The following is a 17,118-nucleotide window of genomic DNA, read 5'->3' as shown; positions in this document are numbered from 1 at the left end:
CTGAAGTCTGCACATAATGCACTCCTGAACGCTGCACTTTGTACATAGCGCACTCCTGAACACTGCACTCTGTACGTAGCGCACTCCTGAACTCTGCACTCTGTACGTAGCGCCCACCTAAACTCTGCACTCTGTACGTAGCACCCTCCTAAACTCTGCACTCTGTACGTAACGCCCTCCTAAACTCTGCACTCTGTACGTAACGCCCTCCTAAACTCTGCACTCTGTATGTAACGCCCTCCTAAACTCTGTATGTAACGCCCTCCTAAACTCTGCACTCTGTACGTAACACCCTCCTGAACTCTGCACTCTGTACGTAACGCCCTCCTGAACTCTGCACTCTGTACGTAACGCCCTCCTAAACTCTGCCCTCTGTACGTAACGCCCTCCTAAACTCTGCACTCTGTACGTAACGCCCTCCTGAACTCTGCACTCTGTACGTAACGCCCTCCTGAACTCTGCACTCTGTACGTAACGCCCGCCTGAACTCTGCACCGTGTACGTAACGCCCTCCTGAACTCTGCACCGTGTACGTAACGCCCTCCTGAACTCTGCACCGTGTACGTAACGCCCTCCTGAACTCTGCACTCTGTACGTAACGTCTTCCTGAACTCTGCACTCTGTACGCAACGCCCTCCTGAACTCTGCACTCTGTACATAGCGCACCCCTGAACTCTGCACTCTGTACGTAACGCCTTCCTGAACTCTGCACTCTGTACGTAATGCCCTCCTGAACTCTGCACTCTGTAACGCCCTCCTGAACTCTGCACTCTGTATGTAACGCCCTCCTGAACTCTGCACTCTGTAGATAGCGCACTCCTGAACTCTGTACTCTGTACATAGTGTAGTCATGAACTATGCACATAATCCACTACTAAACCCTGCACTCTGTACATAGCGCACCCCAGATACAACCGGCCCTTTGAGGGCAACCCTACTGCTAATGCGGCCCGCGATGAAATTGATTTTGACACCCCTGATCTAGGGTGACAAGGCTACTTCCCCAACGATACAGTGCAGTGAGTGAGTGTTGTCACCCTAGAACAGGAAGTGTGCTTTTGGATGGATCGCCAGGTAAAAATAAAGGGGGACAAAAAAGCTGTAAAAAAGAAAACCAATGCTGACATCACATCGAAGGCTTGGTAAGCTGCAATATATTCGATTTTTGTTCTTGAGTTTACATACTCATGATTGCGGGGCATTAGTCCCATTGTAAATTTACCTTCAGCAAATTTTATAAAAGGCATTCAGAAGGTGGCAGGATCACCCAATGAATGATTGCCTGATGGTGGCTGCTTAGCCCTACTCTGGAAAGCGATGTATGATTGCTTTTCATAGCATAGGCTAGTATGAATTTGGCCTAAAGCCAAATTTTTCACTTTAACCACTTAAGGACCAGGCCTATTTCTGACATGTAAACATCCCTTGTAATAGAAATAAGCGGGACAGGACCTCTTTAATGTGAGATCTGGGGGTCAAAAAGGCCTCACATCTCACATCTACACCTAAAAAGCAAAAAAAAAAAAAAAAAAAACATTTTTTTTTTTCTTCATGGAAAAAAATGGGCCCGGAGTCAAGTAGGGGCCGGCTTGCCATCCCTCGACTTCCTGCCTAGGAGGGGAGAGGATGGGAACTTTTTCCCCCGCTGCTGACGGCTCCATGGGGGCACTCTGCGTGCTTGCTCCTGAGTCCCACTGCTGCATCCAAAGACACAGACAGCAGGAATAGGCCTTGCCCCCCACTCCCTGTAACCAGATTTGACTGACAGCAGCAGGAGCCAATCGTTCCTACTTCTATCAATCTGTCCAATGAGGAGAGAGACCGTGGCGGCGCTCGTGCACATTTCCTGGATTGGATGGGCTCGGGTAAGAAAAGGTACGTTTTGAAAAAAAATTACATAAATTCAATTTGCAGTTAGTGTTGCATGACTGCACAATTACCTTTTTAAATTAGCACAGTGCTGAATAGCAAAAAATGCCCTGGTTATGAAGGGGGTAAAACCTTCATAACCAGGGCATTTTTTGCCAGGGCAGTTTAAGTCATAATGGGCTAGTATACGGTGCATACTAGCACATTATGACTTAAACTGCCCTGGCCCGATTTTTTTTTTTTTTTTGGATGCAGTTTACTACCGCTTTAAGATTAACTGCCCTTTGCTTTACCTTTGTTTGACACTTTTTGTAGGCCAAGCCAGGTTCACTTTCAACTGTGATTCACAGATACCCCTATACTAAAACCTAATACTAAGGCCTCATGCACACTGGAAGTTATCAAAACATCGGTAGAAAGCTGCAGCTGTAGAAAGAGTTTTTCAGCATTTTTTTTAAGCTTTTTTTCAGCTTGTGTTTTTTTTAGCTTTAGGCTCAAAAACGTTGATAAACGCCGAATAGCCGCGTTTTTTAAACTTTTTTCGGCTGTAGCGTTTTTTGGCCTTTTTTTTTTTTTAGCAAAACTATACTCCCACAAAAGCTTATGGCTCAAAAACTTTGATAAACACCGAATAGCCGAGTTTTTCAGCGTTTTTAAGCTTTTATCAGAGTTAGAGCGTTTTTACAGCTGAATAACGCCTCCTAAAACCCACCCAGCCAGAAAACGCCCATGCCAAAAACTGCTGATAACATCCTATGTGTGCATGGAGACATAGGATAACATGCTGGGGAGTTTACTGGCTGTAGAAAAAAACATCTGACGGCAAAAACGGCCGCCGTAAAAACATCCCGTGTGCATGAGGCCTAATTGTAACCCTGGATCCTAATAAAATAGCAACAACACAAAAAAATAAAGAAAGAAATGTGGGGTTTTTTAGGCCAAAATTAGATGGTCAGAATATAGTATGACACAGCAGGTATGTTAAAGACGCATATATATTAATCAAATAATTCTTTCCCATAAAAAGGCATGTGCAAACATGCTCTGAAAACATACATACATATAACAAAATAACAAATCCATCAATATCCTGGGAAGCAGTCAGCGGGCATTAGGAATGTGTATCCTTTTTGAGCCCCTATATGTAGCGGGCCAGGAAAGTTTTCAAAAGTCTCGCAAAGCCGTGCACTGGTTGTGATCCCCATCTAGTATTTCTGTGTATTTATTCACAGCCAGTAAAAATGAAGCTGGAGGTGGGGCAATCCACTGGATCAATCTTGCATTCTGAAACAGCAAGGCTTGGAAGCAACCAGTATATAGAGAGTAGACCCATGATCTTGATACCAGATGATTTCTACCTGCTGCAGTCTTTATTGTTTGCATTGTTATGTAATATTTGCTCTTTCATGATTCTCTATCTCTCTTCCTCCCATTCTTCTCTCATACAGCTGTTAGACCGCACTCCGGGGGATCCCCTTAATGAGCTGGAGAAGGAGACCTCCCAAGTGAACCCAGGTATGAAAGCTAGGCGTGTGTGCTCATCATGGTGGTGGTGGGGTCAGGGCAGGAAGGAAGTATCCAGGACTCAGGAAAGCAAAGATGTACAAAGAACATAGGGGAAGGAATTACTAATGTATGATGGTGGTAGTTGGGGTACATTACCTGTTAACCACTTCCGGACCGCCCGCCGCCTTTTTACTGCGGCAGGGTGGCTTTCCTGTGCAAACCGATGTAGACCTACGTCAGTCGCACTCAGGAAGCTAGGGGGCGAGCTCGCGCTGCCGGTGGCGCGCTTCCACCCCCACTCTGCAGCAGGGAAGCTGATGCACGGGTCAGGCGGCTCCAATAGCCACCTGACACCCGCGATCGTTCCCCGCTGAGAGAGGACTGTCAGTTGTTGTAAACACAGCTGACCGTTCTTCTCCCTGGGATGATCACAGAGTCCCTGTGATCCTTCTATATGGGATGACAGGTCTCTATGGTCATTTCAGAAGCCACGCCTCACCACCGTTAGAATCACTCCCCTAGGCTCACATTTAACCCCTTCATCACCCACAGGGTTAACCCGTTTCCTGCCAATGGCATTATTACAGTAACAGTGCATATTTTTAGCACTGATTACTGTAGTAATGTCACTGGTACCCCCAAAAGTGTCAAAAATGTCAGTTAGGGGTCCAATCTGTCCGCTGCAATGTCGCACGCCCGCAAAAAAATTTCAGATCGCCGCCATTACTAGTAAAAAAAAAAAAAAACAATAAAAATGACATAAATCTTTCCCGTAGTTTGTAGACGCAATAACTTTTGTGCAAACCAATCAAAATACGCTTATTGCGATTTCTTTTTTTTTTTTACCAAAAATATGTAGCAGAAAACACATTGGCCTAAAATGTTAACAAATTTTGATTTTTACATTTTTTTTTGAGAATGTCATATAGCAGAATGTGAAAAATATTGTTTTTTTTTTCAAAATTGTCGCTATTTTTTTTTTGTTTATAGCGCAAAAAAAAAAAAAAAAACGCACAGGTGATCAAATACCGCCAAAAGAAAGCTCTGTTTGTGGGAAAAAAAGGACATCAATTTTATTTGGGTACAGCATTGCACGACCGCGCAATTGTCGGTTATAATAACGTAGTGCCGAATTGCAAAATAGGGCCTGGTCAGGAAAGGGGGAAAATCCTTCCGGTCTTAAAGTGGTTAAAGCTGAACTCTAGACCGATATAAAAGCACAGATGAAAGTAATATTTAGTACATCATTAGGCCCCTTGCACATGGGGCCATCTAGGAATAGTGGATTGGATTTAATAAAACTGGAGCTTGCAAAATCTGGTACAGCTCTGCATACAAACCAATCAGCTTCCAGGATTTATTGTCCGAGCTAACGTTAGAAGCTGATTGGCTACCATGAACTGCTGCATCAGATTCTGATTGCTCCAGTTTTAGTAAATCTCCCTCAGTGTGTCCCTCCTGAATGAACAGGGCCATTAATGCGGGAACCACCCGGTACACCATTCAACTTTTCAACCACAGCCTGCCATAGACTTGGAACAGATCGCCTGCAGCAGGGCTGGATGCTGCAATTCCAAATGCAAGCAGTATAGGTACCTGCATTTGACTTGGTGTCATTCCCTGTACAACAGAGCTCAGAGAAGAAATGGGAGAAGCAGCTCAATAATCCAGTCAGTTGCACTGCAGTGCAAGAAGAATGCTGATAGGAGGAGATAAGGGTGACAAAAAGAGGAGCTTATCAGTCTGCTGCTTCTCCTTTCACTGTCCTATGACAAGTTGAAGAGGGGTCCTGTAAGTTAAAGTGGTTCTAAAGGCAGTAGGTTTTTTTACCCTAATACATTAAGGTAAAAAAACCTTCTGCTTGCAGTTCCCCCTCCCAAGCCCCCTCTTATACTTACCTGAGCCCCATCTCAATCCAGCAATGTGCATGAGAGCATAGGCTGCTCTGTTCTGCTCTCTCCCTTCTCATTGGCTTAAGGAGAGCACTGGGAGCAATGCTCCTGCTGCTGTCATTCACAGCCAATAAAAAGGTAGCTGGGGGTGGGGCTGAGTCCCACTGGGTTAATTTTGCAGTCTGAGGCAGCAAGGCTTGGAAGCAAGCACGCATGAGTGCCCCCATAGCTAGCGGCTTGCTATGGGGGTACTCAGCGGGGAGGGAGGGAGGGTGCAGGAGCATCGGCAGGAGACCTGAGAAGAGCAGGAAAGTATGACATATTTTTTATATGGAAAAATAATTACGTTTAGACTTTAAGGTGAACCTGCATCAGAGAAAGTTCACCTAAAGTGAACCTGCATCAGGGCTGTATAAATCTGCATGGATAGATATACAAATCTTTTGGCAGGTAAAACAGCTCAATTGTGTGTTTTATCTGTTTTCTGGAGTTCAGCTTTAAAGTAGAAATAATGGCAGTTTTTTCATTTTGGATAGAATAATGGAAGGTTATAACCCTTGGCAGTTTTTTCTCCAACCTGTGTCCCATTGGAGAGATTTGTCTTTACTTCCTGTCCCATATCCAAAACAGGAAGTGAGAGGAAATCTTTCTGAAGTGAGGGAATTCCCATTGGAAGATTTCTATACCTGTTCTGGAGACGACCCGAAGTTTGGGATTTCAGTGATAACAGAAAACAGTACAGATAGAGAGGGTGGATCTCCCTAATGGGGACACAGACCACAAAAAAAAAAAAAACCTGACAGGGGTTCTTATGTCTCTTCACACTATCCTTTAGTTATACTTTAAAGTGGTTGTAAACCCTCAAAAATACCCATTGAAGTGACTGGCCTCAGGTGCAGTGGCGGCTGGTGCTCCATGGGCCGAAGGGGGACGGCAGATGGACCACACCATAACCTTCCCCCGACCATACCAGCTCCAGCCCACACCCCTACTCCCCCCCCCCCCCCCCCCCCGGTCGCCAGCTTACTCGCCCTGGGCAAGCGGCTTCCCCCTCAGTCTCCTCCGTGGGCTTCCCCTGCGTCTTCTCCCTCCTCCTCCTCCTCCTCCTCCTCCTTGGCCAATAACATGGCTTCTCCTTTCGGCCAATCGGGAAACGGATCTCAGGACCCACTCCCTGATTGGCCAGGAGAAGAATCTGTGTGGCAATAGCGAATATTCATTCTCTATTGTCACACAAATGGGTGGGCTCAGGACGCAGTGCTCTGCGCCCTGAGCCCACCCTTTTTTGAAGCCTATTAGAGCCTCTGGCTCTAATCACGTGCTTCAAAAAAAAAAACTCCATTAGAATCCATGCATCCGGCGCCCTGCATGTAGATTAGGGGGCTGGACGCATGGATAGGGGGGGCGGTGCCCCTGCGCCCCCAAATGAATGGGCCACCACTGCTCAGGTGATACACAGAGATGAAACCCATCCCCCCTACATAAGTTGTACCTGTTTTGTATTCTCTATATCCATTTAAAGTCCAGAACCTATAAAGCTCGTCTGAGCGTTTAGAAAAAAGGGGGTGGAGAGCTAAAGTTACTCTCTGCAGAGCTTAGTGAGGGGAGCTCTGATTGCTAATTGGAGGGAAGGGACACCCCCCTCCTTTTCACACCGCACACAAGAACAGATCTAAGGCATCAATCTTCTGGAGATCCCTCCCCTGTCACCTTTTTTCTCTTGGTGTCAGGAAAACTTGTCAGAAGTGATTTATGCTGAGAGCAGAGGAAGGAGGCAGCAGACAGAAATGACACTTAGTGCTCTGGACTAAGACAAGTACACACTATAGAGGGATATGCTTTGTTCATATCTCACGTCTAAGGTTTACAACCACTTTAACTATGTGGGATGAAGTAACTTTACTTTATGATTCCATGCCTCCCTACAGTGCATCCGGAAAGTATTCACAGGGTTTTACTTTTCCCGCATTTTGTTATGTTACAGCCTTATTCCAAAATGGATTCAATTCATTATTTTCCTCATAATTCTACAAAAAAATACCCCATAATGACAATGTGAAAGAAATTGGTTTGAAAACTTTGCAAATTTATTCAAAATAAAAAACGAAAAAAATTCCATGCACATAAGTATTCACAGCCTTTGCTCAGTACTTTGTTGAAGCCCCTTTGGCACCAATTGCAGCCTCAAGTCTTTTTTGAGAATGATGCTACAAGCTTGGCACACCTATTTTTAGACAGGTTCTCCCATTCTTCTTTGCAGGACCTCTCAAGCTCCATCAGGTTGGATGGGGAGCGTCGGTGTGCAGGCATTTTCAGATCTCTCCAGAGATGTTCAATTGGGTTCAAGCATGGGCTCTGACTAGACATTCATAGAGTTTTCCCGTAGCCACTCCTTTGTTATCTTGGCTGTGTGCTTAGGGTTGTTGTCCAGTTGGAAGATGAATCTTCACCCCAGTCTGAGGTCCAGTTAGCTCTGGAGCAGGTTTTCATCAAGGATGTCTATGTACATTGCTGCATTCATCTTTCCCTCAATCCTAAATAGTCTCCCAGTTCCTGCCACTGAAAAACATCCCCACAGCCTGATTCTGCCACCACCATGCTTCACTGTAGGGATGGTATTGGCCAGGTGATGAGTGGTGCCTGGTTTCCTCCAGAAATTACACTTGTCATTCAGGCCAAAGAGTTCAATCTTTGTTTCATCAGACCGGAGAATTTTGTCCTTCAAAGGCTGTCATGTGCCTTTTACTGAGGAGCAGTTTCCATTTGCCCACTCTACCATACAGGCCTGATTGGCGGCAGGGCCAGATTAAGAGCATCATGGGCTTGGTGCTGAGGATTTTGAAGGGCCTTAAGGGCCGTGCCTTGGCATGCACCCAGAGGAGGAAGGGGGCAGCCATAGAAGCCAGACTTCTGTGTTTACAAGTGACAGAAGAGCGGTAACAGTGAATATGGCCAACCCGGGGCCTATATAAAGGTAGGGGCCTGGAGCTGCAGCTCCAATAGCCCCTACGTTAATCTGGCCCTGATTGGCGGAGTGCTGCAGAGATGGTTGTTCTTCTGGAAGGTTCTCCTCTCTCCACAGGGAAACGCTGGAGCTCTCTCAGAGTGACCATCGGTTCTTGGTCACCTCCCTGACTAAGTCCCTTCTCCCCCGATCGCTCAGCTTGGCCGGGTTGCCCGCTCTAGGAAGAGTCCTGTCGGTCCCAAAATTCTTCCATTTACAGATGATGGAGGCCACTGTGCTCATTGGGACCTTCAATGCTGCAGAAATATTTCTGTACCCTTCCCTAGATCTGTGCCTCAGAACAATCCTGTCTCTGTGGTCTACAGACAATTCCTTGGACTTCATGGCTTGGTTTGTGCTCTGACATGCACTGTTAACTGTGGTCCTTTATATAGACAGGTGTGTGCCTTTCCAAATCATGTCCAATCAACTGTGGACTTCAATCAAGTTGTAGAAACATCTCAAGGATGCTCAGTGGAAAAAGGATGCACCTAAGCTAAATATTGAGTGTCATGGCAAAGACTGTGATACTTATGTACATGGGATTTTTTTTTTTGTTCCTATTTTTAATAACAATGCAAAGATTTCAAATACATTTTTTCATGTTGTCATTATGGGGTATTGTTTGTAGAATTTTGAAGAAAATAATGAATTTAATCCATTTTGGAATAAGGCTGTAACATAACAAAACGTGGAAAAAGTGAAGCGCTGTGAATACTGTCCGGGCGCTCTGTATATAAAGCCCCGCTCAGCCTCCCTGCCGCTCTCCCCACATTTCTTGCTGTGTGCACTGAGCTTTCTCATGCCTGACAAACACCTCTCCTCCGATGTGGGGTTCATGGAACTCCCACCAGCTTGTCTTTCCTGTTTATCTGACTTTCTGACATTCTGACTATCTCTGATATCCAGAGTTGTATAAAGTACTCGAAAATCATACTTGAGTAAAAGTACAAGTGCTCAATCAAAAAGTGACTTGAGTAGCAGTGGAAGTGCTCGATAAAAAAGTGACTTGAGTAGAAGTACTTAAGTATTCAACATTTTTTGTACTTAAGTATTGCAAGTAGTTTTTTTTTAAATTTTGCTACTGAAAGTAAAAGTACAAGTACTGTGTTATGTAGTTATTAAAGAAAGAAGTCAAAAGTCAAAAGTACACATGACATTATACACATTTTTTTTTTGAGCTTCATGAAATCTGCCATCTACTGTTCTGGCAGTGGTAATTTTTATAATAGTAACGAGTAACTATGCAGCACAAAAAAAAAATATCGGAGTAGAAGTATTGAAATCATTGAAAAAATGTAGTGAAGTAAAAGTGGAAGTAGGAGAAAAAAATTCTACTCCAGGAAAGTACAGATACCGCCTTTCAGTACTTAAGTACAGTAGTGAAGTAGTTCTACTTAGTTACTATACATCTCTGCTGATATCATTGCATTCTGATAGATCTGACTTTATTCATTTCTGTATTTAGATGTGACTGAACTACGTCCGTCTCTGAAAGGAAATCAACCAGCTCAAAGGTAAGGTTGTCGTTGTCTCTTCTGCTCCTTTCTGGGCCATATTGACGTGTCTGAAGTTTTAAAAGGATGGGAGCGCCACCTTAGCTTGTACAGATTGTTTTAGAGATTTTTATTTTGCAACATCCAGTGCGTTTTGGGGATTCAGCACTCCTTCTTCTTCTTTAGGGCAAAAAAAACAGATGATGTAGGCACTTGGATTGGAAAGGGCCTTTACAATTCAAGTGCCTACATACATCATCTGGTTTTTAACCCTGATGAAGGGGGAGTGCTGAACCCCCAAAACGTGTTGGCTGTTTTAAAATAAAAAAAACTTCTGTGCAGGCAAGTGTGGTGCTCCCATCCTTTCAAAACTTCAACAAACTCCTCGGGGGGTCCAGCAATACCCCAGAGTTGCCGGTGAGCAGCCTCTAGGACTGTAAATCACCCATTATGTTACATACAGTAGTTGGCTGAAAAAAGAATGAAAAAAGATACAAGTCCATCTAATTCAACCAATAGAGGAAAAAAACCCGAAATAAATGATATATATATATATATATGTGTGTGTGTGTGTGTGTGTGTGTGTGTGTGTGTGTGTGTGTGTGTGTGTGTATATATATATATATATATATATATATATATATATATATATATATACTCAACTGGCACCCCAAAGGGGTACCTCCGTTGACAGATGCTCCTAGTGCTTCCCAAGGGCTCCAAGCACTCCACCAAACACCATAACCACCTCAGACCCCACGAACCGCCGCAGCTTGGTTGGGGTCTCGCCGTCTCCTACCCACCCTGGACCTGCGACAAGGCTCCAAGTTCCAGTGGATGAACCTCTCTTTCCCTGGAGGTGAAGCAGGAACAGGAACAAGCTCTTACAAGAGCTTAGTGATTATTCAAGATATGAAGAGCATAGCAATCCCTTGTAGCAGATTCCCCCAATGAGAGACAGGACTCTAGATTGAGGGTGAAGTAGAACTCTTTATTCAACAGTCACACAGAATTTATATACAGCATGGACCTCCCCCTCCTGATCATATCACCACACACAGGTCAGGGGTTGCCTGATTACATTATCATATGCAGATGGAATTGTATACTGAAACAGAATTAACCTGAACTAATTCTCTAGCCATCTGGACAGAACAATGTGAGGTCATTAACATTTAACAATGGGACGGGCAGACTTAACACAATCCACATTCCATCTCAATAGATAGACAATAGGACAAGACTGCCAATGACAGTCTGCCATCTCTTACATTGAAATACATGGAATACACATCTACGTATTACTATGATTATTTAGGAGTCAGACTTAATGGCAACAGGCTATAGGTCTTACAGTGTAAAGTAGGATTAAATCTTCATAGTTCTTGAGAAATATTATAGATAAATATTACTATCCCATTTGAAGTTATCTAAACCGTTTTCTCAGTGTCCCTTAAGTATCTGTCTTTCACTCCCAGTGACGTTGAATACGTATATGTGTGTGTGTGTGTGTATATATATATATATATATATATATATATATATATATATATATATACACACACAATCAATCCTATATATACACAATCCTATACCCACAGTTGGAAAAAAAAAACCCAATAAAGCATGATCCAATTTGCTCCAGCAGAGAAAAAAATATTTCCTTCCTGATCCCCCCCCAAGAGGCAATCGGATATTCCCTGGATCAACTCTACCTATTAATATTAGTACCCATTTATATTATGTACACCCAGGAAAGAATCCAGGCCTTTCCTAAAACAATCTACTGAGCTGGCCAGAACCAGCTCTGGAGGGAGTCTACTCCACATTTTCACAGCTCTTACTGTGAAGAAACCTTTCCGTATTTGGAGGTTAACTCTCTTTTCCTCCAGAAGTAAAGCGTGCTCCCTTGCCCTCTGTGATGACCATGAAGTGAATAACTCAACACCGAGTTCACTCTATGGACCACTTATGTATTTATACATGTTGATCATATACCCCCTTATCTTCTCTTTTCAATATGGTAAAACACATCCACATAAGGTTCAGCGCTCCTACATCACACATATTCACATGTCTGTCTCTGCAACCTCCTTCATATTTATGTATATGTGGAAATCTCCCAACGCTCACATTGCCTCTATGTGCAGGTCAGAGGAGAAGGAACCCAATGTCTCCAAATCTCGGACAACTGCCCGTAAACCAGTAGAGAACAAAGCAGTTAGGAAGGAGGTAAGAAGTGATTTTTTTTTTTTACCAGCCCATCACACTGATCTCTGTATGGCCGTCTCACTAAGCTCCCCTCTTTTCTTCTAGATATTGTCTAATTCACGCCGCCAGAACACAACAAAACCATTGAAGAGGGTGTCTTCCCGCGGAGAACGTACCGGGATCTGGAAATAAGAAGTCCACAGACCACTCAGACTATAAAATCTCCTTTAAACAATCCACGTCTCTATGAAATTTATATCCCTGGGGAATGCAAATTGATAGCAGGGGCAAAGAAGAATCCATTGTTTTCCAAAGATCCCATTCCTGCCTCCGCATTACAAAACTGCCCTGCATTCTACATTTTCATACATTGCCCAGCAGGAATCTGTTGCATGATCCTTCAACATCTGTGTCAAAGTGCACAGCTATGCCGGTTACCCCAACATGTACCACTCTGCCTTGAAGAGTGTGTATAATCCATTCTCTGTTCTCACAGACCTTGTGGTCAACATCCTTCTTTATTCCTAGAATTTGGCTCATACTACCTACAAGTTAAGAGATGCAGTTACATACCTATTCAGGGCAAAATGACATTGCCTCCTGAAGGCTCACCACTCCAGCAGAATCATTTCCCTGCTTTGCACTTTTTTGCTATCTCTCTGCTGCATTAGTCTGGTATTGAAGTGGAAGACGTTCCTCCTCCCCCAGGTTACAACGTTTGGGCCTAGCAAATGGCCGCTTAGACCTTGAGCTCCGACACATGTGGGAGATTGCATGCTCTCCCATACACAAAAACCCCACTCCGATAGATTGTTGGAGTGAGGACTCCAATGGATCTGGGAGGTGGATTCATTGTTGGAGTGAGGACCCAATGGATCTGGGAGGTGGATTCATTGTTGGAGTGAGGACTCCAATGGATCTGGGAGGTGGATTCATTGTTGGAGTGATGACCCCAACGGATCTGGGAGGTGGATTCATTGTTGGAGTGAGGACTCCAATGGATCTGGGAGTTGGATTCATTGTTGGATTGAGGACCCCAATGGATCTGGGAGGTGGATTCATTGTTGGAGTGAGGACTCCAATGGATCTGGGAGGTGGATTCATTGTTGGAGTGAGGACTTCAATGGATCTGGGAGGTGGATTCATTGTTGGAGTGAGGCCACAATGGATCTGGGAGGTGGATTCATTGTTGGAGTGAGGACTCCAATGGATCTGGGAGTTGGATTCATTGTTGGATTGAGGACCCCAATGGATCTGGGAGGTGGATTCATTGTTGGAGTGAGGACTCCAATGGATCTGGGAGGTGGATTCATTGTTGGAGTGATGACCCCAACGGATCTGGGAGGTGGATTCATTGTTGGAGTGAGGCCCCAAATGGATCTGGGAGGTGGATTCGTTGTTGTATTGAGGACCCCAATGGATCTGGGAGGTGGATTCATTTCAATTGGATCTGAATATCCAATCCTGATTCGATTTAAATATACTTTGTTGGGAAGGGCGAGGGCTGAGCTATACAAAAAGGACCCTCATCATGGGGAAAATGATAGTGGAGGAGATTTACTGGAGCTCCCCGGATCTGGTGCATGGTAGCCAATCAGCTTCTAACTTCAGCTTGTTCAATTAAGCTTTGACAATAAATCCTGGAAGCTGATTAGTTTCTGTGCAAAGCTGCACCAGATTTTGCACTCTCCAGCTTTAGTAAATCAACCCTAGTGTGTCTTTAACGTGGATGTTTAGTCAAACACGAACTATACTTAAATCTACTCCCACCCCTATTCTAAGCCTAGTCTGTCTACCCTGTAATGGGAAAGATGTTTATACTTACCTATTCTTAGGTCGTTTCGGTTTGGACTCATGATGGGGTCCAAGTGCTTGCTTTAGAGTAGAGGAGAGACAGCCGACAAAGGGTGCCCCATAGTAAGCCTGTGGGTGATGTCATCATCCAGGCTCTGCAGTGGTTATCGGCTGTCCCTTCTCTACACTGAAGTAAGTGCTGGGACCCAACCAGACCGGAGTACCCTCAGGTAGATGGAATAGGCTCAGAATAGGGTGGGAGTAGATTTAAGTATAGTAAAGTAGAAGTAAACTTCTACTTTAACTTCACAGGCATTGTTGACAGTACCCATCCAATATTATATTTTAGCTTCTCTACCTTATCCAGGGTGGCTACAGGTACTTTCGGGACAACACTGTCGGAAATTGAAGATGAGGCCTTTTTAGTAGTTTTTTTAACAATTAAACCAAAAATATGCAGGTAATAGGATTTCTCTATCGCTCGTCGATGGACGCAGTTCTCTCTGATTCATATCAGTAGGGTAATACTGCCCCCTACAGGAGTAGGACACTCCTGTAGGGGGCAGTATTACCCTACTGATATGAATCAGAGAGAACTGTGTCCGTCAATTAACTTAAGAGAAAAAGATTTTACGGTAAGTCAAAAATCCAGTTTTTTTTTTTACAGTCTTTGTTTTGGAACATCCTAGGTGTGTAGGATAAAGAGGATAGCAGTGTCCAGGTGTACAGAGAGTAAAGCAAGCACCTAGAGGGCCAGCTTGTAATTTCAGCCACCTCGCATTCGGAGACCTGGGGTGCTCAGTTGTGTAAATACTAATTTCAGCTCCTAGAGTCAAGCTCAGGCCCACACACACCATCTTATAGACCAGACGTGATAAACGATTAGAGCTGGGCCCAAGCTCAGGAACTGAAGTTGATATTGCATCTAGCAAGCTACAGGTTTCAGTGATCCAATGTGCTCTGCAACATACCTGAAAGTAAATACAGGGACTGCTAGGGGGTGTTTTGAAGGATGCTTTGCGCCATTCACGTAACACATGTTTTTTTGCATCTGTATTTTATTGCATTTATTTTAAGAGGATTCACCCTATGCGTAATGCAGCAGATAGGCTAAACTTGTTTGATTTTAAATGTGATTGGTGAATCTTATTCGTTGTTTGAATCTCTCTATTATGTTGTATGAGAAACTGATAAGCGAATCTTGTTTGATCTTCATATCGCTATATTCTGGAGTGTGTCCACCCATCATTTTCACTAATCAGTGGCCACCTGAAATGTATTAGAGAAGGTTCCAATAACAAACAAGAGTCACCCATTACTGGCTTCATACAACGTAATGTAGAGATTCCAATAACAAGTTGCACCCATCAGCAGACACGTACAGCAGCCTTTCCTAACCTTTTTACCCCAGAGGAACCCACACAAATAATTTTCAGGTTACATAGTTAGTAAGGTTAAAAAAAAAACAAGTTCATCTGGCTCAACCAATAAAAAAAAAAAAAAAAGCAGTAATGAAAACCCAACCATACAATCCCATATACACAATCCTATACCCGCAGTTGATCCAGAGGAAGGCAAAAAAAACCCCAGCAAAGCATGATCCAATTTGCTACAGCAGGGGAAAAAAAATCCTTCCTGATCCCCTGAGAGGCAATCCGATATTCCCTGGATCAACTTTACCTATAAATATTAGTACCCACTTATATTAAGTCCACCCAGGAAAAAATCCAGGCCTTTTTTAAATCAATCTAATGAGCTAGCCAGAACCACCTCTGTAGGGAGTCTATTCCACATTTTCACAGCTCTTATGTTGAAGAAAACCTTCCGTATTTGGAAACCAAAATCTGATTTCCTCTAGACTTAAAGAGTGCCCCCTTGTCCTCTGGGTTGACCTTAAAGTGAAAAACTCAACACCAAGTTCACTATATGGACCCCTTATGTATTTATACATGTTGACCATATCCCCCCCCCCCCCCTAATCTCCTCTTCTCAAGAGAGAATAAATTCAGTTCCTCTAATCTTTTCTCATAGCTGAGCTTCTCCATGCCTCTTATCAGTTTGGTTGCCCTTCTCACTTTCTCATGGTCTTGGCAAACCATTACTAAAACCAATTCATTGAGGAAAATGCCCCTTATGTTGGTAGTCAGTAAAAAGAATGGAATCCTTACAGGGGGTGTCAGAATGCCACCCTTAAACTGGGTACACACTATACAACTTTTGTTGTTTGATTTCCTATAGATTTACCTTTTCTATGTAGTGCAAGGGCCTTTCTGATTGCATACAAAGTGAAAATGTTTAGGTTTGACCTCCTATTATATGGTTTTGGTAACTCTAAAGGAAAAAATCTAAAGACAATTGTATAGTGTGTATCCAGCTTTAATAAAGACGGCTAAAAAGATCATTGGTGTCATTCTGCAGGCTTTACCAAGTGTCATTTGGCACTTTTCCACTGCAAGTACCAGCTCGGCACTGCTTGGCCCAGCTCGGCTCAGTTTGCTTTTCCACTGCGTGGTACGAGTCAGCGCCTTTCAGCACTGTATAGGCTCTACTCGGCTCGGTTTGCTTTTCCACTGTTGTAGTACTAAGTGGGTTGGATTACAACGATTCTCTGACCAATCAGTGGCTAGTAGTGACAAACAATCAATGCTGCATGCAAAGGATTGTGGTATATGGTATCGGTATGGCCTGCTTGGAACCCCAACCGAGGTGGTACTGTTTAAGTGAGCCGTACCGACACCGTACCATGTAGTGGAAAAGCGCCGCTGTACCAAACCGTACCGAACCGTTCTAACCGGTACCATGCAGTGGAAAAGTGCCAAACCGAGCCATACCGATCTGTACCATGCAGTGGAAAAGCGCCTTGATCCCAGGAACTGTGCAGGCACCATCAGATAGGAGGTTAATCAACCCCAGCTCACGGAACCCCTAGCAACCTCCGGAGGATCCCTAGGGTTCCACAGAACCCTGGTTGAGAATGGCTGGCGTACAACATAATATGGAAATAACAGACACCTACAACATAATGGATTCCAATATCACCAATATAGATTTCAATACCAGCAGGGAACTTGAGGTTTGCTGATTGCAGAGCTTTAGGTCTGACATAGAAGGGGGTGTTGGATCTCTGCATAGAGACCACTGCTTACACACATAGATCAAGCGTCCTTCTCTATAGCATGCTGGCAGGGCACAGGCTTTTTTTACTCAGGCTGTAGCTGCTTTAGATAGAAAAACCGATAAATGACATTGAACACATTTGGTTTTGATGCACTTGGAGCAATGTACAAGACTTTATAGATCCCCTGACGAAAAATTACTTTTCTCATTTAGAGCTAAATGATAGGTT

At 43.9% G+C, this 17,118-nt stretch overlaps 1 protein-coding gene across 1 annotated transcript in view; it reads left to right on the top strand.

Moving 5' to 3' along the window:
• Nucleotides 1-12,447, top strand: part of CNTROB (centrobin, centriole duplication and spindle assembly protein) — a 126,052-nt gene extending 113,605 nt beyond the window's left edge. Inside the window, exons 16-19 of the mRNA XM_082255813.1 lie at nucleotides 3,318-3,384; nucleotides 9,740-9,788; nucleotides 11,918-11,999; nucleotides 12,084-12,447. Of these exons, the coding sequence (XP_082111939.1) occupies nucleotides 3,318-3,384; nucleotides 9,740-9,788; nucleotides 11,918-11,999; nucleotides 12,084-12,170 (285 nt within the window). The 3' untranslated portion in view covers nucleotides 12,171-12,447. The remainder of the gene's footprint in view (nucleotides 1-3,317; nucleotides 3,385-9,739; nucleotides 9,789-11,917; nucleotides 12,000-12,083) is intronic.
• The last annotated feature ends 4,671 nt before the right edge of the window (nucleotides 12,448-17,118 follow it).

Source organism: Pelophylax lessonae (genome assembly GCF_965119305.1).
Source record: "Pelophylax lessonae genome assembly, chromosome: 4".
NCBI lineage: Eukaryota > Metazoa > Chordata > Amphibia > Anura > Ranidae > Pelophylax > Pelophylax lessonae.
The sequence above is the reverse complement of the archived record's forward strand: the minus strand, read 5'-3'. Positions and strand labels throughout refer to the sequence as shown.